This window comes from Dendrobates tinctorius, unplaced genomic scaffold (assembly GCF_039654945.1).
Source record: "Dendrobates tinctorius isolate UK_male_01 unplaced genomic scaffold, ASM3965494v1 ptg000083l, whole genome shotgun sequence".
NCBI classification, from domain to species: domain Eukaryota; kingdom Metazoa; phylum Chordata; class Amphibia; order Anura; family Dendrobatidae; genus Dendrobates; species Dendrobates tinctorius.
In genome coordinates this window covers 26,387,641-26,412,131 of record NW_027361751.1, presented here as the reverse complement: position 1 = coordinate 26,412,131, position 24,491 = coordinate 26,387,641, and the positions used below count along the sequence as shown (strand labels likewise).

Here is a 24,491-nt window from a genome sequence, read left to right as displayed (position 1 = left end):
GGGCTCATGTAGGCGTAGCCATGGTAGGCCGAGGAGCACGGCGTGGGACAAATTAGGCAGAACATAAAAGGCGATCTTTTCTCGGTGAAGAGCTCCAACTTGTATCTTCACATCGACAGTGACCATGGTGATGGGTTCAGGTAGTGGTTTGCCATCCACAGAGGCGATGGTGCGTGGATTCTCTAGAGTAACCACTGGAATCCGGAATTGGTCCACTTCCTTGAGCCGGATGAAGTTAACAGCCGCACCCGAGTCCACATACGCCTCCACAGATCTACGCTCCCGACCTAAAACAATTAAAGCCAAAATGGTGAGGGGCATAGAAGAATCAGTGTCACCTAGGAAGGCCTCTCTTACCTGGCCTAGGTGGAGGCGTTTCCCAGCCTCACTGGGCAAATACGCACAAAATGATTGGCCCCGCCACAATAAAGGCATAGCCCCTGCGTCCTTCTCTCCCTGCGTTGTTGCTCGGACAACTTTACTCGGTCCACTTGCATGGGCTCGGGAGCGGAATTACTAGAAGACGCCGGGGAGCGGGGAATAGGCGCTTGATATAGCCTAAAAGGTCTCTTCTCCCTAACTGACTCCCGGGAGCATTCCTGAAACCGTAAATCTATATGGATGTCTAGGGATATAAGATCTTCCAGTGTGGTAGGAGTGTCTCAGCCGGCAAGCTCATCTTTTATTTTGCCGGAGAGTCCCCTCCAAAAGGCCCCGACCAAGGCCTCATTATTCCACCCCAGTTCAGAGGGCAGTGTCCGAAAGCGGATGGCATACTGTCCTTACGGTGAGAGAACCCTGGCGAAGATTGAAAAGAGCCTCAGTAGTGGAGGCTACACGTCCAGGCTCGTCAAATACCCTGTGGAAAGTACCTAGGAAGTTCTGTATGCTAGATACCACCGGGTCTTCTCTCTCCCACAGGGGATTTACCCAAGCTAATGCCTCCCCCTCAAGATAGAAAGGAAAAAAATACAGGGCGCATCCACTGTGTAAAATCCGTATCAAAAAACACATTAACAGAGAAAAAGGAAGGTGCTCACCTATTGGGGTTGTGAGAAAGTCACAACACCCATAAACGCATGAGAAGCAGCATCAAGTCTGCACAGGGTCCTAGGACAAATTTGCAAAAACGGCGTGAAAGTGCAATGAGGACTGCGCTTGCTTCTGGTGGAGTACAAAGTTCTTTATTCAGCCAACGCGTTTACTGAGCCTACTGGCTCACTTCATCAGGGCAGATTCATCTGCTCTGATGAAGTGAGCCAGTAGGCTCAGGAAACGCGTTGGCTGAATAAAGAACTTTGTACTCCACCAGAAGCAAGCGCAGTCCTCATTGCACTTTCACGCCGTTTTTGCAAATTCCCCCTCAAGATGAGACACAATAAAGGCTACTTTGGCTCGATCAGAGAGGTATTGCTGAGGCAGGAGCTCAAAGTGCAACCGGCTCTGGTTTAGAAACCCCCGACACAACTTGGGGTCGCCGTTAAATCTGGGAGGTTTCCCCAAGCGTGGTGACGGGTGAGATACGGGGTCCCGAGGTAGAGCTGAAGCGGCAGCAGAGGACTGTCAGGACAGAAGTCAGTGGTCCACGGATGCCATGTAGCTCAGAATGTGGGATTGGGCGTCAAGCTGCTTCGCAAGCTCCTGTTGGAGTCCCGCTAGCAACGGGGCGTTCCATGGATCAGCAGTTTGTAAGGCGGAAAGGCGGATGTCCATGGATTTCATAAAGGACATTATTCTGGTCTGGTTCTCACGCAAAAAGAGCAATTCTTTCTGCGTGGCCGCCGAGGCGCTAGCAGGGTCCATGGCCTGATTATGCTATGATGACCAGGAAGGTAACTTCCGGGAGTGGACCCTCTGGGTTGCGGAACTGGAGCTCCCAAGGGCGAGCGCGCCAGGTGGAGCCGACCCCTATACAGGGACCATTAGGGGCAGACCCTCGGAAGACAGATACCGCGACAGCTAGAACCAAGAGGGGCGACTCAAAGGACCAGAGAGGGACTGGCGGAACCAGAGCACAAGACGAACCAGGGATACAGGATGGGTCAGGCACAAGGGGCGGAGTACAGGACTTAGTGCAGAGTGCAGGACTGAGTAGGAAGTATAGGACGGAGGACGGAGTACAGGACTTAGCATGGGGTGCAGGACTGAGAACGGAGTATAGGACGGAGTACAGGAGTACAGGACAGAGTGCAAAGTGCAGGACTGAGTAGGAAGTACAGGACGGAGGACGGAGTACAGGATGGAGTACAGAACTGAACAAGGAGTACAGGACTGAGGCAAGGCAGGAATACAGAGAGAGTTGCAGGGAAGAACCCCTACAACTTGGCCAGAGTACCGCAAGGTACAACACACTATAATCAGGCGTCTCCACCATCTTGGAGACGCCTGATATAGCACATACTGCAGTCTGATTGGGCGACCAGACCTCTGGGCAGGCGCTGCAGGGTTATGGAACCTGCAGAGCGCGCCGGCAACTTAGAGCAAGTGCACGTGACCACCACGTGCCGGGAGGATGGGCGCGAGGAGGAGGCGGACACAGCGTGGCGAGCTGAGGGCAGGTGAGTACAGGCGGCGGTCACCGCCGCCGATGTGACAGATACACTGATACTTTGATGTGTTCATCACATAGGAAACACTGAGATAGTAACTCCCAGAACATAATTTTTCCTCTGATGTTAATGCTATAGGAAGGTTGAACTCTGCAGTCAGCAAAGCGTTGGTGACTTCTATTTACTAGGCACCTTAGTGACCCCGCTCTTTAACTTTATGTGGTCTCTACTTCATGGCTGAGATCTTTGGTGCTTGCTTCCATTTTTCAATACCACTCATGGGGTATGTGGTGAGATACTGTATTTTTCGGATTATAAGACGCAATTTTTTTCCCCCAAATTTGGGGGGGAAAACGGGTGCATCTTATAATGCGGATATACCTTACTGGTACCGTTGCTGCACGCCACAGGCTGGTATGAGGGGGTGTCCGGCGGTGCTGCGGGTGCCCGGAGGTGCTGCAGGGGTGTCCGGTGCTGCTGCGGATGTCTCCGGTGCTGCGAGGGCTCTGTGGACTTTTTGTGAAAGGTCAGAGCCCCTGCATTTCTATGGTTTCCTATGCGATGGACTCCGGGAAAATGACCGCCGGGGGCGGCGCATGCACAGATGGAGAGTTCGGCACCAAGATCTTGGGAGATGAGATTTCAGCACTGAAATCTTATCTCCCAAGATCGGGGTGCCGAGATCTCCATCTGCGTCGCCCCCAGTGGCCATTTTCCCGGAGTCTACCGCATAGGAATCCATGGAACTGGAGACACCCGCAGCAGCACCAGACACCCGCAGCGGCGTGCCGCACATTGGAACACCCCCCTCATCCCAGCCTGCAGACTGCAGCATCAGCCCACTCCTGCGTCCTCCAGCAGCAACCCTGGGACCCCGCTTCACTGCAGCCACCACCCCGGTAAGCAATAAGACACATAGATTATAAGAAGCACCACCATTTTATTTGAAAAAATTTTTCCTATTTTTCTCCTCAAAATTTGTGTTGCATCTTATTATCCGGAGCATCTTATAATCCGAAAAATGCGGTATTTGGGAGAGAAGAAAATTACAAGATTGTGTTGGTATCAGTGAGCTCTTTAGAATTAACCTTTCTCTTGCAAATGTTAGTAAAGACAGGTGACATGTTGAGGAGCTGGATGTTATACAACTACAGTGTATGGCAATGGGACTGAATTAAAAACCTGAATTAAGTGATTAAGAGGTGTGCTGTTACTTGTCCCTACAGCACATCACAGTGGTTTGGGCATCATTGCGTAAAGCCCCCGTTACACATAGCGATATCGCTAGTAATATCTCTGTAAAGTCACCGATTTTGTGACGTAGCAGCGATATTGCTAGCAATATCGCTAAGTCTGATACTTACCTCCGACCGGCTCCCCCGCTGGCTATCGCTGGTCGTGCGAGAACGTCCTGGATCATTTCTCGTCGGGCGCTTCCTGCTGGGCTTCCTGTGGCGCCGACGAGCGACACGGGACGCGGGCGGGAGGACATCAGGATCGCCGCGTCTGACAGGTAAGTAGCGACCCCCGACCCCAGTGATGTCGCTGGTGAGATCTGCCTGTGTGGCAGCTCACTAGCGACCACTTAGCGATGCACCAGCGAACCATATCGTTGTTGGGATCGCTGGTGCATCGCTAAGTGTAACGGTACCCTAAGACGAAAGTCTCCTTTACATTGTAAAAGCCACGTTCAGGTCACACAGAGCACAATGTGACTCAGAGTCAGAAAAGCAGTCATTAAAAAAAGGAGCAGAACGGCGCTGGTTCCCGGAGAAGACACTGGTAAGTGAGTATAACTGACACACTGACTGTTACTACATACACATATACACAGATTTAGAGAAAAAAGTTGGAGAGCTTCTTTTAGTCTCTAATTAATCGCTAGTAGATGAGGAATATACACAGTTGGTTTGATTTACTGACCCCAAAGTCCTGGAGATAATTGTAGGCGTAGAGAGGAGGCTGATACTGACAGGGAGAGGTTCTGTGAATTAGAGAAGAAATGTATGATGAAACAGACTGAAACTTTGCAGATTAGGGTAAGGTTTGCATTGTATTATTTGTGTGATAGGCAGCCAATAGAGTCAGTGACAGAGTGCGCTATAGGGGGGTGGGGGCATTTTAAGAGCGGGAAGAGCGTTAGATATTATGCAGCAACGAATAGGATACATCGGTGAAGTGTTTGCTTTTCAGCAGGACGCAAAGGAGGGGATACAGTCATCCAGCTGGTATAAGAAAGGGATAGATAGGTTTTTCACTTGTAGAAACACACATTACACATATCAGTAAGACTAAATATATATACACACATATATATATATATATACACACACACACACACAACAAATTGCACAGTATGAAATGAACAGAGGAGTAACTGAAATTCTTTTCTAGAAGCTAAGCCAAGAATATTAGTTATAAGTGAGTCAGTGAACAGATAAAGCCTGTCTGATTAATGACCTATTGTTCAGTAATAACGCTTCTTCTATTCCCATTAATAGTTACCTACTTAAATATCTAAACCTGCACATCTAGGAGTTCTGCTCTGGAAAAGTTAGTAAAACATTGATCCGTTTGTACAGACGGTTGTGTGATTTATGGTCTCATAGGAAGTAGATTCAGACTGTGTAGTAATTACAATCTGGATTTTTTTTTTTTTAAATATTGAAGGAAAATACATACTAAGGCATACTCGTACTCATAGCTTATATTTGGTCACCAAACAATAGAAGGTAAATGGGGCAAGCGAGATATCATCCCCCCTCTTTCTAATACTACAACTAGTATTGAATTCCTTAATCAAATATTCCCTCCTTCTAGTGAACAGCAACTGATTGTGGCCATACTCATTGGACTCATGTGAACAACCAGGACGACTATATATCGTGTACGATATGTTCAGCTGATGTTTATTTGATCTTTGTCAGGACAAAAAAAGATTGGACATATTGAATTTTAACATGCCCTGTTCTTTGTTCTTAAAGTAGATAAGAACTGTTTAGCAGAAGCTTACTCCATGCTCCCCAGTTAGAACACATGCCCACATTGCCAGAGTGTCTATGTATGGTAGGTCTTTAGGAATAAGTGTCGGCCAACAGCCGTTACATGGTTACGGGCAATTTCCACCATTCTATAAGTATGGATCCAAACTCATTTAGGTGGAACATTGACAAAGATTAATTCATCTAAACATTTTGTTTGATTTATTGAATTGCTTGATCTTTTTTAAAAAATAACAGTCAAGGAAATTGTCCCTGGGGTAAGAAGTTGATTTTTCTCTTTCTGTCTGATTTGATGTCCAGGTGACATATAATCCATGTGTATAGATATTCAGATAAAGAAAACTCATGAAATACAATGTGACCTTTTGATCTACAGAGAAAAGCCTTGGTTGTTTTAGGTTCCTTAACTCTCTTAGGCTGTGTGCACACGCTGCATATTCCGCTGCGTTTCCGCTGCGGTTTTGGCCGCGGCGGACACGCAGCAGTTTTAGCTGCAGTGTACAGTACCATTCATTTGAATGGTAAAAAAAAAACGCTGTGCCGACGCTGCGGAAAAAACCGCGCGGATTTGCTGCGGTTTTGAATCCGCAGAAAGAATTGCATGTCAATTCTTTCTGCGGAAACCGCTGCGGGTTCCTATCTCCACCATTGTGGAGATAGTGAATCTGCAGGACCAAACCGCAGGCAAAACCGCAGATAATCCGCAGGTCTTTGGACCTGCGGATTATCTGCGGTTTTTGCAAAATCCGTGCGGATTTTTCCGCAGCGGATTCCGCAGCGTGTGCACGTACCCTAAGGCACCGATCTTTATTAGATCCCGGATATACTGTATCCTAATATCTAGTCCACACCTCAGGTTAGATACATCCAAAACTAACTAACCACGGAGGATTCTCTTGTTCTCCTGTGGACCAGTCCAAGACTGCACCTAACAATGCCTTCTTTGTTAAATTATGTGACAAACTACAGGAATGGCATCCTTCTGTAATAATTATGGGAGATGCTCTAAATAATTGACATGACTTCTTTCTAAATTAATCACCCCCAGCAGCTAAAACAGGTTTATCCCCAATCCTTGACTTTATTGATTAGACAATCTAATTGAGCAACTTTGTCATCCCACCAAGGGACTACATGTACCACTCCCAAGTACATATTCATTCTAAGTTAGATTATTGGCTCCTTTCTCTTGACTTGATACATACATACAGTACAATACCATGTCAATCCAACAAACACCACTCTCCGATCATGCACCTACAATTCTGGTCTTCGACCTACCGACACATAGATCAGCAACACATAGGTGACATATTCTTTGATACCTATGCAGTTCTGATGACTTTAAATGCTACTTAGAGGCAGACCGAGAAGAATATTTAGAAGATAATGTTATCCATTTGGATGATATTAATCTTTTCTGAGGCGCAGCCAAACCAGCAATTAGCGGTCATATTGTTTCCTATGTGTCTAGATGAAAAGAGAAACTGACTGCATCCTCTCGCCTACTACTTTCTAATCTCACCACTGCTTAAAGGGGCTTAAAAACATTAGGGATCCCAAAAGCTAAAGAACATTATATAGAAGCTCAAATAGTATTAGACACTATACTTTATGAGTAGGCAGCAGCACAAGTAACTTATCAAAGCAATAAATACTTCCTTTGGGGCAACAGGCTGGGAAGGCAATTGGCTTCATTCACTAAGCCCTTTAAATCTCAATTAAAATTTGCTGCAATCTTCACCTTGGAGGTGGGAGATGGATGGGGGGAAGTGAGACAACATCCAAAAATCTTTGAGGTATTTTGCACATATGTTGCTGATCTTTATGGTCACCAGCTTGACTCTCATGCAAGCAGCATAGAGTTTTTTTAGATGGGTCAGCCACAGTATCTCCTATGTGATGTAAATGCACTATCCACGGTGTCTCCTATAGGATACAGCAGTCTCAGTATCTCCTAAGTGATGTATACAGCAATCTCAGTGTATCCTATGTGATGTAAACATCAGTCTCAGGGTCTCCTATGTGATGTGTATATACAGCATTCTTGTTGTCTTCAGTGTGATGTGTATATATAGCAGTCTCGGTGTATCCTATGTAATGTGTATACAGTAGTCTTGTTGTCTCCTATTTGATGTATATACATCAGTCTCAGTGAATCATTTGTGATGTATATACACCTTTGTTATGTTATGTATACAGCAGACTTCCCACACTGCTTGAGTTCTGTAAAAACAGCGTGAGCAGTTACGAATTTCCCTCTTTGAGGAAAGAGACCTGTACTGTAATATGCATCTGTGTTTGGAATAACGGGGAAAACAATTGCTTCTGTGATTTCAAGCATCCAGATTTTCAACCTTGGGAAACCACAGAAATTTAATATCAACCGGACTTATGGATATACAATGGGTGAAATAAGTATTATACACGTCACTAATTTCTTAAGAAAATATATTTCTAAATGTAATATTGACATGAAATTCTAATCAGACATCAGTAACAACCCATCCAATCCACACGAGCAAAGAAATCACTCTATAGATGTCCATAAATTAAGTTATGTGTTATAATAACTTATTCTCCATTTATACAGTTAGCCATTCTCTTCTCACCTGAACAGAATTAGGGGTGATGAGTGTGGCTGTGACCCATTGAAACCTCTCAACAAAACTAATTGTCAGACCCAGGAGAGAAAACATGTATTGTAAGTTTGTACAAATGGCAACTCCTCTGTCAGAATGTCTCAAAGATCCAATCTGTAAGACGTTTCTGTATTAAATATCTTTTATTTTTGGATTGTTTTTGCTTTGTGTGTATGTCTTTTTGTTATTTTCATCTTTTCGAAACTTTGTAAGCACTAGACCCTTTGTCATATATTAACTCTAGAATGTAATAAGTTTGTACCTTGCTGCTCTAAACAAACCTACAACTTCATAAACGGAATCTATATAGACTGGCTGCTTTGCCCTGTATATGCAAGTGTGGTGCCCCAGAGGGTTCAGTCGCCACCAAGGTACTGCACCTCATCCAGAGGTGTAGTATTCCGCTCTCAGGTAAGGAGGGGACATCACTCAGAACCCACACACCAGCACCCAACATCAGATCTCTCAATCGACGGGGAGAGCTGTGTAGAGGGTGTAGGTGGGGAAAGTGGTATGCAGTGGTCTGAGAATCCAGAGAGCAGTCTGTTGGAGGAAGAGGAAGGAGGCAGACACTCTACGGGGGGGGGGGCTGAAGCTGAGAGCAGCTTGTCCCCAGACTACAGAAAGTGAAGTGAAGAAGGACGGAAGAGAGAGAGATGCTCTAGAGGTGGAAAGGAAGAAGAGGTCTTAGGGGCACAGATTGTGATCTATCTGTGGGGCCCGCATCCACCGGCGTGGTCGGTGGAGGGACCAGGTCGCAGTTAGGGGACCGGCCCCAAAACTAGTGGAGGAACTAAGGACTCAGCTAGGAAACCGGAGACGGTAGGCATTGCAAGTGCTACAGCCACATCCATACATATTCGCCGTAAAGGCAGACATATAGGATCCAGGGTTCTAACCAACGTTGCCCGACAAGATCTGAGTCTGCTGTCTTGTGACACTTTGTGTGAAGACGCAGGGTAGGAGAGGTGGTAGCCAGCATAGTGAGATGGCCAGGAAATGAACATCTGAAAGGGGGTACTGATACGGTGTACCCCAATCTACCTGGGAGCTGACTGGATCACGGACCCTAAGAACACAGCACCCCGGCTGGAGATTGTAACATCTGAACTGTGAGTAAAACCTGTGAAGACTGCACACTGCTGTGTCCTCCAATTAATTATTGTGTCACAAGCCCTGCACTACAACCACCATAATCACCATCTATTACACCATAACTGCCCTGGGAAATAGCTCTGCCTGTGGAGAGCTGTACCAACTCTGCTGCATCACCAACTACCCCAGTGGACTGAATCCGCAGTGTCGGTTAACACCTTACTTGCAGAGTACCACAGGTGGCGTCACGAACTATCATATAAACTTTATTCCCCTTTATTTATCATTTTCATTTGACGCCCAGGGTCAAGGACCAGGTCACTGCTGCCGTGACACATCCCCTTAAGAACCGTCCCGGTACTGAGTATCCCCACGGCCCTGGCAGGTGCTTCACAAGAGTACAAGCAGTATACCTGTTGGGTGCTTTGGAAAGCTGGGTTTGCATGTGTAGTAGTGTGTTACCCATGGTAGACGTCTTCGTGGCCTAACAAAAAGGCAATTTTATGTTAGGTTGAACAATAAGAAATGTTCACTTGTTGCCTGCTCCTGGCCCAATGGATATTAATCAGTGCGCACTAAAGAAATCACAACAGAGACACAGTCGGATATAACCTCTCTTTGATCAATCTATGGCACAGCTCCAAGAGCAAGAGAGAGAGAGCTTTATTAATCCAAACATAGGTTTATATATCCCCGTAAGGGGGCTCGGTTAACTCTAAAATGGGAGTGTTCGGATGTATTCCATTGGTTAGTGGGTTGGGCAGTGAGCTAGTCCATGGGAAGATCCATGAGGTCATCAGGCTGGGTTGGTCCATGAGGTCATCAAAGTGGGTGGATCCATGAGGTCATCAGTGTAGGCGTCATCGTGGGCGGATCCATGAAGCACATGGTGTGTTGTGAAACAGGAAATGGCAGCCATCTCTAGTGTCACACTTTGATCTGAAAAAGCTCAAGTAAGGTGAAATAATACACTTTGTGGGTAGTTCCTCTCAATCTCTTATGTCTTGAGTTTAATTAAGTATTTGATCTTAAGGCTCTCCTCAACATTTATAGCTCTAATTACAGTAAATCTGATGTGCAATTATAAAAACATAGAATGTCAGATATATACAGTAAACTATGACCATAGACTTCTCTGCCATATCATTTAGCTTGCAGCCACTGTCTACTGTAGTTGTGGTCATGATGTGTGTCTGAGCCAGAAAAAAAAGCTATTTTTTCCAACTCTAATGAAAAATAACCACTTAGTTTGATCAGACTTCATTTTGGCATTATCTTTTACTACTCTACAATAATTACTCGCTTCCGCTTGAAGTATCAAGATTCTCCAAAGATAACTCAGCTGTTTACTCTGGTAATGAACCAAGTAGAGGATTGTCTTTCATACCCATCTCCAACTCAGTACTGTGCATCCACATTTGACTCTGTTTTCAGAGATGGGAGATTGAGCGGATGTGTGATTGATGCCTTCTTGGAATACAAAAAGCAAAAAACACAAATATCCTGAACTAAAAGGTAGGAAAACCATCCTGTCTGGCCTAAGCTTTTACTAGTGGTTCAGCCGCTCGACCCTTGTTCACATTTACGTCACTTGGCAAGTGAAAAGGTTTTAAATACTAGAGTAGGGACTGTCCCACAAGGGTTGCCGTGACGTGGCGGGATGGCTTGTACATTATTTTGATCAAAATTATGTTTACTAAATACCCTTATTATTATTATTACTACCTTCATGCATTATTTGCAGTTTATTTTTTACCTTTTAGTTCAGGATATTTGTGTTTTTTTGCTTTTTGCTTTCTCTGGTTAATGGTCATGTGTTAATATGCACTTACATTGTGCATACACATTAATTTACTTTCTCAGTTCAGATTCATTTTTTATTTTTTTTCTTCTTGGAATACAGTAGGCTCAGCTCATTATCTATATGACAAATGTGCCAGTTCTTGTGGAGCATCAATCACTGTTGGCCACATTCAGAGGAGATCATGTTAGCGATGTCCTAGCCACTCTACTATGCAGATGTCTGCAACCAATTATTCATAATCGGCTTAATCCAGGTTGGAAAAGTCTCCTTTCCACTTGCTAATGGCAGCTCTACAGTGATACATGGATCTGTTCTTCCCCAGCTTCCCACTCATTCCCCTTATTGCTGGGAATGTATAATAACCAGGTTTCACATGACGTTGTGACATGCCTGTTAATTCTGTGTTAAATTGACTCACGATGCTAGTAAGGGTTTATGAGTCATTAGATGCTAGTGTGAAATTACTTTGTGTCCAAAAGCCATCACATCTAGGATCTTCTTTTTTTCAATAGATCAATAAATCCTATCATACAGCCACAGAAGACGACAATGAGCTTATCAAAGACAAGGAGAGCTACACATGCGCTGTGTGCCTAGATGTGTATTTCAACCCCTACGTATGTTATCCATGTCGCCACATTTTTTGTGAGTCATGTTTACGGACACTGGCGAGAGACAATCCTGCAAGAACTCCATGTCCACTTTGCAGATCGATTATAACAAGAGTACACTTCCATTCAGGTAACGCAAATTTGTGACTTTTGGATCATATGTTAAAATGCTTTTCATTACATGCTAACATACTTACCAATAGTTTAATCCACAAATTGGAAAAAATGTGTAAGCTCCACCATCAGAAACTCTTTGAAATGCTCAGCTCATGAAAAATTTGAAAGGAGGAGGAGAAATCTTCTTCTTCTGTACAGATCATGGGACAGTGCTATAAAGAATACAGAGTTGTTGGCAAATCTGCACAGTATAAACTGTAAGATGCCATCACACAGGATGGAAAAATCCATTGCAAATCCTTCTGTAGATTTCACCACAAATCCTCAGCAAATTTCCAGCGTAATCCGCATGCGTAATATACATCTTTTTGCAGATTTAGAGTGAAATGTGTGATTAATTTTGAGGGAATTCTACTAGTGATGAGCGAGCATGATCAGATAAGGTGTTATCCAAGCACCCTCGTGTCTTAATCAGGCATTTTCAGCATGTTCGAGTCCCCGCAGCTGCATGTCTCGCGGCTGTTCGACAACACATGTAGGGAATGCCTAACAAACAGGGAATCCCTGCATTTGCTACGGCTGTCACACAGCTAGGAGGCATGCATCCGCGGGCACTCGAACATGCTGAAAATACTTGATTGGGACACAAGCGTGCTTGGATAATACCTTATTCGAGCACGTTCGCTCATCACTAGTAGATTCGCTAAAATCCACAGCAACAGCCACATGTTACATACAGTATGTGGATTTTATCATGGACAACAGCAGCAGAAATTGAAATGCTGCGGATTCTAAAATAGTCACCGCAGTACGGAGAGGAGTGATGTCCCAGCGATCCCACCAACGATCCGACATGGATGGCTGATCGCTGGCGAGAAGAGTTGAGCGACTTTTGGTTTTTTAGGGTCGCGTTTCGTTTCGTGAAACCCGACTTTTCCAAAAGTCGGGTCGAGCAAGATCGTCCGATTATAGGGAAAAGTCGGGGTCGTCCCGAAACACGAAACCCAATGTAAGTCAATGGGGAATAAAAGTCGGCAGTGAGAGGAGGACAGGAAACACACCTACAGTGCCCATTTGAATGCCAAAAGCATCAATTCTTCTTTCTTAAGCTTGTCAACCTTAATTAACTTCATAATACAAGTTACGCACTGAAAAATGGGGGTTATTTGGCTACAAACTGTGGGGGGGGAGGGCTGGCTCCAGGTTTTCATGTGCCCTGGGCGAAAGAGCGCCCCTTTAACACATACCACAACTCATCATGCTCCGATACGGCAGAGAAATAGCGGTATAGTCCAATGAAAAATACCTCCCTTTTTACATCTCATGACGAGGCCCATCTATTTCTCCATACAGAATCATTGGTCCCATATAATGTTTGAAACAGTATATGATGAGCTCCACATAATGCTACAGTATATGTTGGTCCCCATGGATGAAGCTCCACTGTCTTATGGGCCCAAATAATGCTCCAAACATAATGGGCCCCATTTCTAATGCTCTAGTGTATAATGGGCCCTGTAAATGCTGCTCCAGTGTCTGATGTCCACCTTTGGAATGTTCCAGTGTATGGTGGGCCCCATCTATCGTTCTCCAGAGTATAGTGCTCCCCAAAAATTGCTGTCCCAACATTGAAAACAATCAAATAAGTCTCCTCGCTAGGGAATCCCTGTACTTGTCTGGACAGGTGCTGTAGCTTGCTTAACAGCTCGCCAGCCGTTCTCACGCCCAGTATGGATTACACGTGATTGCACAAAGGTTAGAAAGGGTACCGTATCCCCGGATAACATGTATGGATAGCGTACACATTCAAAATATATGTCTCAGGAGGCAGGCTCAGACGGTGTTAGGCCCAGTATGGATTGCACGTGATTGCACAAAGGTTAGAAAGGGTACTGTATCCCTGGATAACATGTATGGATAGCGTACACATTCAAAATATATGTCTATACAGCATGAGGCAGGCTCAGACGGTGTTAGGCCCAGTATGGATTGCACGTGATTGCACAAAGGTTAGAAAGGGTACCGTATCCCTGGATAACATGTATGGATAGCGTACACATTCAAAATATATGTCTATACAGCATGAGGCAGGCTCAGACGGTGTTAGGCCCAGTATGGATTGCACGTGATTGCACAAAGGTTAGAAAGGGTACCGTATCCCCGGATAACATGTATGGATAGCGTACACATTCAAAATATATGTCTATACAGCATGAGGCAGGCTCAGACGGTGTTAGGCCCAGTATGGATTGCACGTGATTGCACAAAGGTTAGAAAGGGTACCGTATCCCTGGATAACATGTATGGATAGCGTACACATTCAAAATATATGTCTCAGGAGGCAGGCTCAGACGGTGTTAGGCCCAGTATGGATTGCACGTGATTGCACAAAGGTTAGAAAGGGTACCGTATCCCTGGATAACATGTATGGATAGCGTACACATTCAAAATATATGTCTATACAGCATGAGGCAGGCTCAGACGGTGTTAGGCCCAGTATGGATTGCACGTGATTGCACAAAGGTTAGAAAGGGTACCGTATCCCTGGATAACATGTATGGATAGCGTACACATTCAAAATATATGTCTATACAGCATGAGGCAGGCTCAGACGATGTTAGGCCCAGTATGGATTGCACGTGATTGCACAAAGGTTAGAAAGGGTACCGTATCCCCAGATAACATGTATGGATAGCGTACACATTCAAAATATATGTCTATACAGCATGAGGCAGGCTCAGACGGTGTTAGGCCCAGTATGGATTGCACGTGATTGCACAAAGGTTAGAAAGGGTACCGTATCCCTGGATAACATGTATGGATAGCGTACACATTCAAAATATATGTCTCAGGAGGCAGGCTCAGACGGTGTTAGGCCCAGTATGGATTGCACGTGATTGCACAAAGGTTAGAAAGAGTACCGTATCCCCGGATAACATGTATGGATAGCGTACACATTCAAAATATATGTCTATACAGCATGAGGCAGGCTCAGACGGTGTTAGGCCCAGTATGGATTGCACGTGATTGCACAAAGGTTAGAAAGGGTACCGTATCCCCGGATAACATGTATGGATAGAGTACACATTCAAAATATATGTCTATACAGCATGAGGCAGGCTCAGACGGTGTTAGGCCCAGTATGGATTGCACGTGATTGCACAAAGGTTAGAAAGGGTACCGTATCCCCGGATGACATGTATGGATAGCGTACACATTCAAAATATATGTCTCAGGAGGCAGGCTCAGACGGTGTTAGGCCCAGTATGGATTGCACGTGATTGCACAAAGGTTAGAAAGGGTACCGTATCCCTGGATAACATGTATGGATAGCGTACACATTCAAAATATATGTCTATACAGCATGAGGCAGGCTCAGACGGTGTTAGGCCCAGTATGGATTGCAAGTGATTGCACAAAAGTTAGAAAGGGTACCGTATCCCTGGATAACATGTATGGATAGCGTACACATTCAAAATATATGTCTATACAGCATGAGGCAGGCTCAGACGGTGTTAGGCCCAGTATGGATTGCACGTGATTGCACAAAGGTTAGAAAGGGTACCGTATCCCTGGATAACATGTATGGATAGCGTACACATTCAAAATATATGTCTCAGGAGGCAGGCTCAGACGGTGTCAGGCACAGTATGGATTTGACGGCCCAGATTACACAGCGGAGGAGCAGGGAGAGGTAAAGATTGCAAATGCTGGGGCCCTGCCCAAGCAAGGGGGGCCCACTCGTGGGTGTCGGTACTGGCACTGGGCCCCTCATAGTACAGCGGTGTGTCTGACGGCGGGTGTGCACCACCACCGTCAGAGACACTTGATTGCACTATGAGGGACCCTGTGCCAGTGCCCGCGCCCAAGAGTCGGCCTACCCACCTGTCCAGGGCAACGGCACTCGCACGGTGTCGTGCGCTAGGTGGTGACCCCGGCCATGGGGGGGAGGCAGCACAGTTAGGGAGTTTTAGAAAGTGGCATATGTTGATGTTGGACATTCAGCTGATGCAAAAGGCGAAATAGGTGAAGTACCAGGAAGAGGTGGACCAAAGCAAGCCATTTTTCTGTCACCCTATGTGTCATCAGGGGAAGGTGGGACAAAATCCTTGGAAACCCATGCGTGGTTCATTTTAATGAAGGTTAGATCATAGAATCATAGAATCGTCGAGTTGGAAGGGACCTCCTGGGCCATCTGGTCCAACCCCCTGCTCAAAGCAGGATTCGCTAAATCATCCCAGTCAGATGTCTGTCCAGCCTCTGTTTGAAGACTTCCATTGAAGGAGAACTCACCACTTCTCGTGGCAGCCTGTTCCACTCATTGATCACTCTAACTGTCAAAAAGTTTTTTCTAATATCTAATCTGTGTCTCTTCCCATTCAGTTTCATCCCATTGCTTCTAGTCTTTCCTTGTGCAAATGAGAATAAAGTTGATCCTTCTACAATGTGACAGCCCTTTAGATATTTGTAGACAGCTATTAAGTCTCCTCTCAGTCTTCTCTTTTGCAAACTAAACATTCCCAAATCCTGCAACCTTTCCTCATAAGACAGGGTTTGCAGACCGGTCACCATTCTGGTCGCTCTTTTCTGAACTTGCTCCAGCTTGTTGATGTCTTTTTTAAAATGTGGTGCCCAAAACTGGACACAATATTCCAGATGAGGTCTGACCAAAGAGGAGTAGAGGGAAATAATGACTTCACGTGATCTAGACTGTATGCTTCTGTTAATACATCCTAGAATTGCATTTGCCTTTTTTGCTGCTGCATCACACTGTTGACTCATATTCAGTCTGTGATCTATTAGTATACCCAAGTCTTTTTCACATGTGCTGTCACTTAGCCCTATTCCTCCCATTCTATATATGCTTTTTTCATTTTTATTGCCCAGATGTAGTACTTTGCATTTCTCCCTGTTATACACATTTTGGGTTGACAGACGGGTCCTTTTTTCTGTCAGGATTGATCCAGCTGCACTGAAGATTCTTTCCGATAGCACACTTGCAGCTGGGCAAGCGAGCTCCTGTAAGGCATATTGGGCCAATTCAGGCCAGGTGTCCAGTTTAGCGGCCCAATAGTCAAAGGGGAATGACCTGTGTGGGAGAACATCGATATGGGAGGAAAAGTAGTTTGTAACCATAGTTGACAACTGCTGTCTCCTGTCACTTTCCATCGATGCAGTATTACCAGTTGTGTGAGCGGTATTTGAAAAATCAGTCCACAACATTGTCATGAAACCCCTGTCTCCAACGCCACTTCTGCTGTGTGCACCACGAACACCTCTGCCAAGCTGCCCCCGGCCCGTACGGCTCGTGTGAGAACCATCACCGCTGCTGTGTGCTGGGAATGCCTCAAGCAACCGATTTACCAGAGTTGCTTGTTGTTTAGCCAATATTAGGTCAAGGTTCTCCTGTGGCATGATGTTTTGTAATTTGCCTTTATAGCGTGGATCCAGGATGCTGGCCAACCAGTAGTCGTCATCGTTCATCATTTTGGCAATGCGGGGGTCCCTTTTTAGGATCCGCAAGGCATAATCTGACATGTGGGCCAATGTTCCCGGTGTCAATGATGCACTGCGAGTGCTGGGTGGAGGAGCACTTTCTGGCAAATCCACATCCCTCCAGTCACGCACAAACCCTGTACCAGACCTTGCCACGCCAACATTTTCACTTGCCCCACGAGATGCATCCTCCTCCCCTAAGTAATCATCCCCATCATCATCCTCCTCCTCCTCTTCTTCCTCCACCTCGTCCAGGAGAGGTCCCTGAGCAGACAATGGCTGAATGTCATCAAGGATTCCCTCCTCCTCTTCCTCCTCATCAACATTGGCTGCAGACGCCTGCTCCTTAAGGTGCGTCAAAGTTTGCATGAGCAGACGCATAAGTGGGATGCTCATGCTTAGGATGGCGTCGTCTGCGCTTACCAGCCGTGTGCATTCCTCAAAACACTGAAGGACTTTACAAAGGTCTTTCAGCTTCGACCACTGCACACCTGTCAACTCCATGTCTGCTCTCAAAGTGCCTGGCCGTGTATCCTCCCACAAATGCATTATGGCCTGCCTCTGCTCACACAGCCGCTCCACCATGTGCAGGGTGGAGTTCCACCTTGTTGCAATGTCGATAATGAGGCGGTGGTTGGGAAGGTGGAGCAATCGCTGCAGCTTCTGCATACGAACGGAGTGTACAGGCGACCGGCGGATGTGCGCGCACAGTCTTCGCACCTTCTGGAGCAGGGCTGTTAACTCCGGATAATTTTTGAGGAAGCACTGCACCACCAGGTTCAAGGTGTGAGCCAAGCAAGGTATGTGGCTGAGTTTTGAAAGGGCTATGGCTGCCACAAAATTACGGCCGTTATCACTAACTACCTTGCCTGCCTCAAGATGTACACTGCCCAGCCATGACTCAGTTTGTCGCTTCAAGTACTCGGCCAGCACCTCGGCGGTGTGTCTGTCGCCCAAACACATCATCTGCAACACAGCCTGCTGACGCTTTCCACTAGCTGCTCGATAGGGGGACACATCGTGTGCAAGAGTGGCAGCTGCAGATGGAGTGCTCGTACGACTGCGCTCTGTGGACGAGCTTTCGCTTCTGGAGGAGGAGGAGGAGGGTCGAACGCCTACAGCCAACTGTTTCCTATACCGTGGGCTAGGCAGCACTGTCCCACCACCGCTGTCCCCTGTGGACCCTGCATCCACCACATTAACCCAGTGCGCAGTGATGGACACGTAACGGCCCTGGCCATGCCGACTGGACCATGCATCAGTTGTGAGGTGCACCTTTCCGCTCACTGACTGCTTGAGTGCATGGACAATGCGGTCTTTCACATGATGGTGGAGGGCTGGGATGGCTTTGCGAGAGAAGAAGTGGCGACTGGGTAGGTCATAGCGTGGTACTGCATAGGCCATGAGTTCGCGGAAAGCTGCGCTTTCCACCAACCGAAAGGGCATCATCTCAAACGAGATTAGTTTGGCAATGTGGGCGTTCAAACCCAGTGTACGCGGATGAGAGACTGAGAACTTTCTTGACCTACTCATAGTGTCTGGGAGGGTGAGCTGGACTTGAGAGCTGCATATGGTGGAAGTAGCGGTGGACAGGGCGGACTGAGAGAGGGTTGATGATGGTGATGGAGTTGGTGTTCTTTCTGATGGCCTAGAATCAGTCTTTCGTTGATATAACAGTGGGATTCCCTGACTGCTGTGGTCTTGCAACGACACCTCAACATTTGTTGCTGTGCTAACCGGTGGGCTTACAGTGGGGGAAACAATGTAGCGTTGCTGACTACCTTCGTTGTGATCAGTTGCACATGTGGCACTTGAGGTTTGGTGTTGTGTCCACGCTTGCAAGTGCATGCTGGTTAAATGTCTAAGCATGCAACTGGTATTCAAATTTTTCAGATTTTTCCCTCGACTAAAGGTCTTTGCGCACTTCTTACAGATAACCTTGGCCTGATCATGAGGATTTTGTTCAAAAAAGTGCCACACTGCACTCTTCCTACTTTGGAAGACATTTTGCGGCCTAGCACGCTTTGATCTTTTGACCCTCTGGACAAGCTGTCCAGCAACTCTTTTGTTGTTTGGAACCTGTCTTTGGAGTGCTCCGGGCCTGCCAGATAACAGCTGTTGCGATGTCGATGTCTGCTGTGGATGCTCCTCATCTGAGCTATTGGAAGCAGCACCCTCTTCCCCCAATGGATGCCAATCTGGGTCAACAACTGGGTCATCCATCACCTCCTCTTCTATGTCATGTGCACCTTCCTCTGTGTCACCGTGTATGGTGGTATAGTGTGCGGGAAGGGGCACCTGAGTCTCATCAGGGTCAGAATCTGGCTCTGTACACTGCGAGGACAATGTAGTGCTCTGAGTGAATGTACCAGCAGAATCATCCATCAGCGGCTGTGCATCAGTGCACTCCATGTCAGATTCATCTTGGCCTGGGTAATTCACCATTTGACTTCATAATCCAGGCATGGTATGTGAAAACAGCTCCATGGAGTAATCAGTAGTATGGCCTGCGTCATCCTTCAATCTTGGTTGGGGTGAAGGACACAAGGAAAGGTGTGGTTCATGAACATGAGCCTCCAATGACGACTCAGTGCTTTTACTTTTTACAACTGAAGAAGAGGAGGCGATAGAGCTGGAGGCTGAGTCAGCAATGTAAGACAAAACTTTTTCCTGATGCTCTGGCTTTAAAAGCGGTTTGCCAACTCCTAGAAAACTAAGCGTTCGAGGCCTTATGTAGCCAGACGATGACGCAGGGTCAGCACCTCCTGCATTCGGTCCTATTTTGCTCTTGCCACTACCATCAGATCCACCACCAACACCATCATTACCAGCTGCCAACCCCCGCCCAATTCCACGGCCTCTTCCACCAGCCTTCCTCATTTTTGGTAGAAATGTAGACAAAATCCAACAAACTATATAGTAATGTAAAACAAGGTACAAGGTGTCTATAGGACAGGGGAGATTTTGAATTTCTGCACACACTTTTGGACACTGGACACTTTTGGATTGTGTGAGGCCCACTGATATCTGAGTGCTATGTGACAGGCTCGATGGCACTGCTGTGACAAAAGTGACTAGAGGATAAGGGAGATTTTGAATATCTGCACACACTTGTGGACAGTGGACACTTTTGGATTGTGTGAGGCCCACTGATATCTGAGCGCTATGTGACAGGCTCGATGGCACTGCTGTGACAAAAGTGACTAGAGGATAAGGGAGATTTTGAATATCTGCACACACTTTTGGACACTGGACACTTTTGGATTGTGTGAGGCCCACTGATATCTGAGCGCTATGTGACAGGCTCGATGGCACTGCTGTGACAAAAGTGACTAGAGGATAAGGGAGATTTTGAATTTCTGCACACACTTTTGGACACTGGACACTTTTGGATTGTGTGAGGCCCACTGATATCTGAGCGCTATGTGACAGGCTCGATGGCACAGCTGTGACAAAAGTGACTAGAGGATAAGGGAGATTTTGAATATCTGCACACACTTTTGGACACTGGACACTTTTGGATTGTGTGAGGCCCACTGATATCTGAGCGCTATGTGACAGGCTCGATGGCACTGCTGTGACAAAAGTGACTAGAGGATAAGGGAGATTTTGAATATCTGCACACACTTTTGGACACTGGACACTTTTGGATTGTGTGAGGCCCACTGATATCTGAGCGCTATGTGACAGGCTCGATGGCACTGCTGTGACAAAAGTGACTAGAGGATAAGGGAGATTTTGAATATCTGCACACACTTTTGGACACTGGACACTTTTGGATTGTGTGAGGCCCACTGATATCTGAGCGCTATGTGACAGGCTCGATGGCACTGCTGTGACAAAAGTGACTAGAGGATAAGGGAGATTTTGAATTTCTGCACACACTTGTGGACAGTGGACACTTTTGGATTGTGTGAGGCCCACTGATATCTGAGCGCTATGTGACAGGCTCGATGGCACAGCTGTGACAAAAGTGACTAGAGGATAAGGGAGATTTTGAATTTCTGCACACACTTGTGGACAGTGGACACTTTTGGATTGTGTGAGGCCCACTGATATCTGAGCGCTATGTGACAGGCTCGATGGCACAGCTGTGACAAAAGTGACTAGAGGATAAGGGAGATTTTGAATCTCTGCACACACTTTTGGACACTGGACACTTTTGGATTGTGTGAGGCCCAATGAATATCTGAGCGCTATGTGACAGGCTCGATGGCACAGCTGTGACAAAAGTGACTAGAGGATAAGGGAGATTGGATTGCTTTTAAAAAAGCAGTTTGCGGAGCAGTGGGTAAACAGCAATGCCAGCCTGTCAGGAAGCCTTAGAAGGCAGCCCAACAACCAACACCACTGATACACCACTATATAGCCTCCCCTTGCACTGCACACACAGTGACTGGTGTGTTGTGCAGGCCAAATTGCTAGCAGCAGAAGCAGTTTTTTTTTCTTCTCAGCAGGACAAAAAAAAAAAATTGGGATTGCTTTTAAAAAAGCAGTTTGCGGAGCAGTGGGTAAACAGCAATGCCAGCCTGTCAGGAAGCCTTAAAAGGCAGCCCAACAACCAACACCACTGATACACCACTATATAGCCTCCCCTTGCACTGCACACACAGTGACTGGTGTGTTGTGCAGGCCAAATCGCTAGCAGCAGAAGCAGTTTTTTTGTCTTCTTCCCTGCCTAACGCTCTCCCTACAGAATCAGCAGCAACCTCTCCCTATACTAAGATCGGCAGAAGTAAGATGGCGGTCGGCGTGCACGCCCTTTTATACCCCCTGTGACGCCCACCAAAGCAAGCCAATCACTTGCATGCCCTTCTGAAAGATGGTGGTGACCCGTGCCTATGTCATCACGTTGCCCACAGTGTCCGTGGATCCTGATTGGCTGAAAAAGAGCGCAAAACAAACTTTTGAAACGCGACTTTGGCGCGTAAGTCGCCGACCTCGTGGCCGACCTCATCCTAGGGTCGGGTTTCGTTTCATGAAACCCGACTTTGCCAAAAGTCGGCGACTTTTGAATTTTTTCGACCCGTTTCGCTCAACTCTACTGGCGAGCTGTCACATAGACAGCCCTTCCAGTGATCAGGAACAGCGAGCAAGCTGGTTTCTAATGTAAACATAGGGTATCTAAGAGCCGCGGCTCCTGGATACCCGCTGTTTACATTAGAATCCAGCGTCGCTGATCGCTTTTCTCTCCCTGCCTCACGCAGCAATCTGTGCTGGCCAGAAGGAGACCAGCGATCAAAAAATGGCCCAGGACGATCGAGCACGATCAGCGATCCCCGGCGGGGGGGGCGGATGCTGATCCCCATCACACACAGCGATCTCGCTGTGTGTGATGGGGCCTTTCTCCACATCGGTAATAGATCGTTCAGTGCACATAGACTGCCATTTTTGTCGGCAGCACTAGGCTTGTTTACATAAGATGATATGCTGCTGAGACCGATGATCCATTATGCAGCACAAAAGATCATTTCACTCAGCGAATGAGGTGTTTAGCTGACGAAAGTCAGGTCATCGGTAGACTGTTTTGACTGCACTTTTATCGTGAACAAGCTTTTTTAGGAATGCTCACTCACAATAATAGTGCAGTGTAAATGGAGACTTAATGTAAATCAGGCCAGTAGTGACTGATAGGACCTTGCAAAATCAGATAGCAATTAGTGATGAGCGAGTATGCTCGTTACTCGGGTTTTCCCGCACATGCTCGGGTGTCCTCCGAGTATTTTGTCGTACTCGGAGATTTAGTTTCTGTCAACGCAGCTGTATGATTTGTGGCTGCTGGACAGCCTGTATACATGTGTGGATTGCCTATTTGTTAGGGAATTTCTACATGTATTCAGACTGTCCAGCAGCCACAAATCATGCAGCTGCGTTGACAGAAACTAAATCTCCGAGCACGCCAAATACTCGGAAGACACCCGAGCATGCTTGGAAAAACCTGGAGGAACGAGTATACTCGCTCACTAATGTGTTTATTTCCACTCATGTGAAAAGGTAGTCAAAAAGTGTTATATATCATCTTAGACTGGGTTTACATTAGGTTTTTGCTTTGCGTCCATGTCTTTGGTTGGGGTTTCCATCTGAATCACCGTAAAATGGGATTCAAACTAGAATTCCCAACTGAGCCATAAAGCATAATGATGAGAAAATGGAAAACGGTCTTAGGAGCGCAGGAAAGAGACTCAGACAAGAGATGGGTTTGAACCACAGCGCATTTCGACGGAGGATCCATCTTCATCAGGTGGAAGTTTATTAATGACATAGGGGATGGGGTATTTAAATGGGAAGCAGCCAGTCACAACAGTCAAAACAGTCACATGTTATGATAGTCACATGTTACGACGGGATGACATCATATATTATAATCAAAAAGGAGATAAAAACAACCTATATAAAACGAGAGATAAAGTTAATCAAGTTTTAAATGCATAAAATATGCAAAAAGGAGCAATAAAATAAATCTAGATAAAAATAAATAAAATTATTAACAGGTTATTAGACCAGTAAAAGGACCAATAAAAAAGCGAGAACCCATATTAATAATAAAAGCATGTAAACAATGGTATCTAAGTAAAACGCACTGATGATAAAAAGGCAAATAAAGTTATCTGGTCACTTTATCAATAGTTAAATTCAGACCTTCAGGGGCAAGTGTGTCAAGCTTGAATATCCTAAAGCTTTCTCTATTGATTAAACCGTTCAGCGATCAGCCACGGTATCAGGTATGTGGTCAATAATCGTTAGTTTCAAAGTTTTTGGATTTTTTTTTTTGATGCACAGTTAAAAAATGATTAGAAAGGCTGTGCAGGAGAAAGCCATTTCGGATATTCTGTCGATGCTTGTTCAATTTAGCATGCATCGTTTGTATGGTTCGACCTACGTACTGCAGGCCGCAACCACATTCAATCAAGTATACCACAAAAATGGATTGACAGTTAACATGAAAATATGAGGTACCTGTAGTGTTGGATTTAAATTCATGTACCCCATTTAAAATGGAGGTGCAGCAAAGACATTTGGGGGCTCTACATGCATAGCAACCAGGGTTCAGAGAAATTGGGAGAGAGGATAGGGAGCCTGAACTCAAGGTGGTGTTGCTTGGTGCAACAAGATTCCGTAACATGCTGTTTCTGCGGAATACTGTTCTAGATCGGGGGGGAATATGCTTGGCCAAA

The 24,491-nt window shown here is 46.0% G+C and overlaps 1 protein-coding gene across 2 annotated transcripts in view; it reads left to right on the top strand.

Moving 5' to 3' along the window:
• RNF180 (ring finger protein 180) overlaps nt 1-24,491 on the top strand; it is a 244,887-nt gene that overhangs the window by 204,117 nt on the left and 16,279 nt on the right. For both annotated transcript variants that reach the window (XM_073584256.1, XM_073584255.1), the window contains exon 5: nt 11,605-11,833. In XM_073584256.1, coding sequence (XP_073440357.1) covers nt 11,605-11,833 — 229 coding nt within the window. The remainder of the gene's footprint in view (nt 1-11,604; nt 11,834-24,491) is intronic.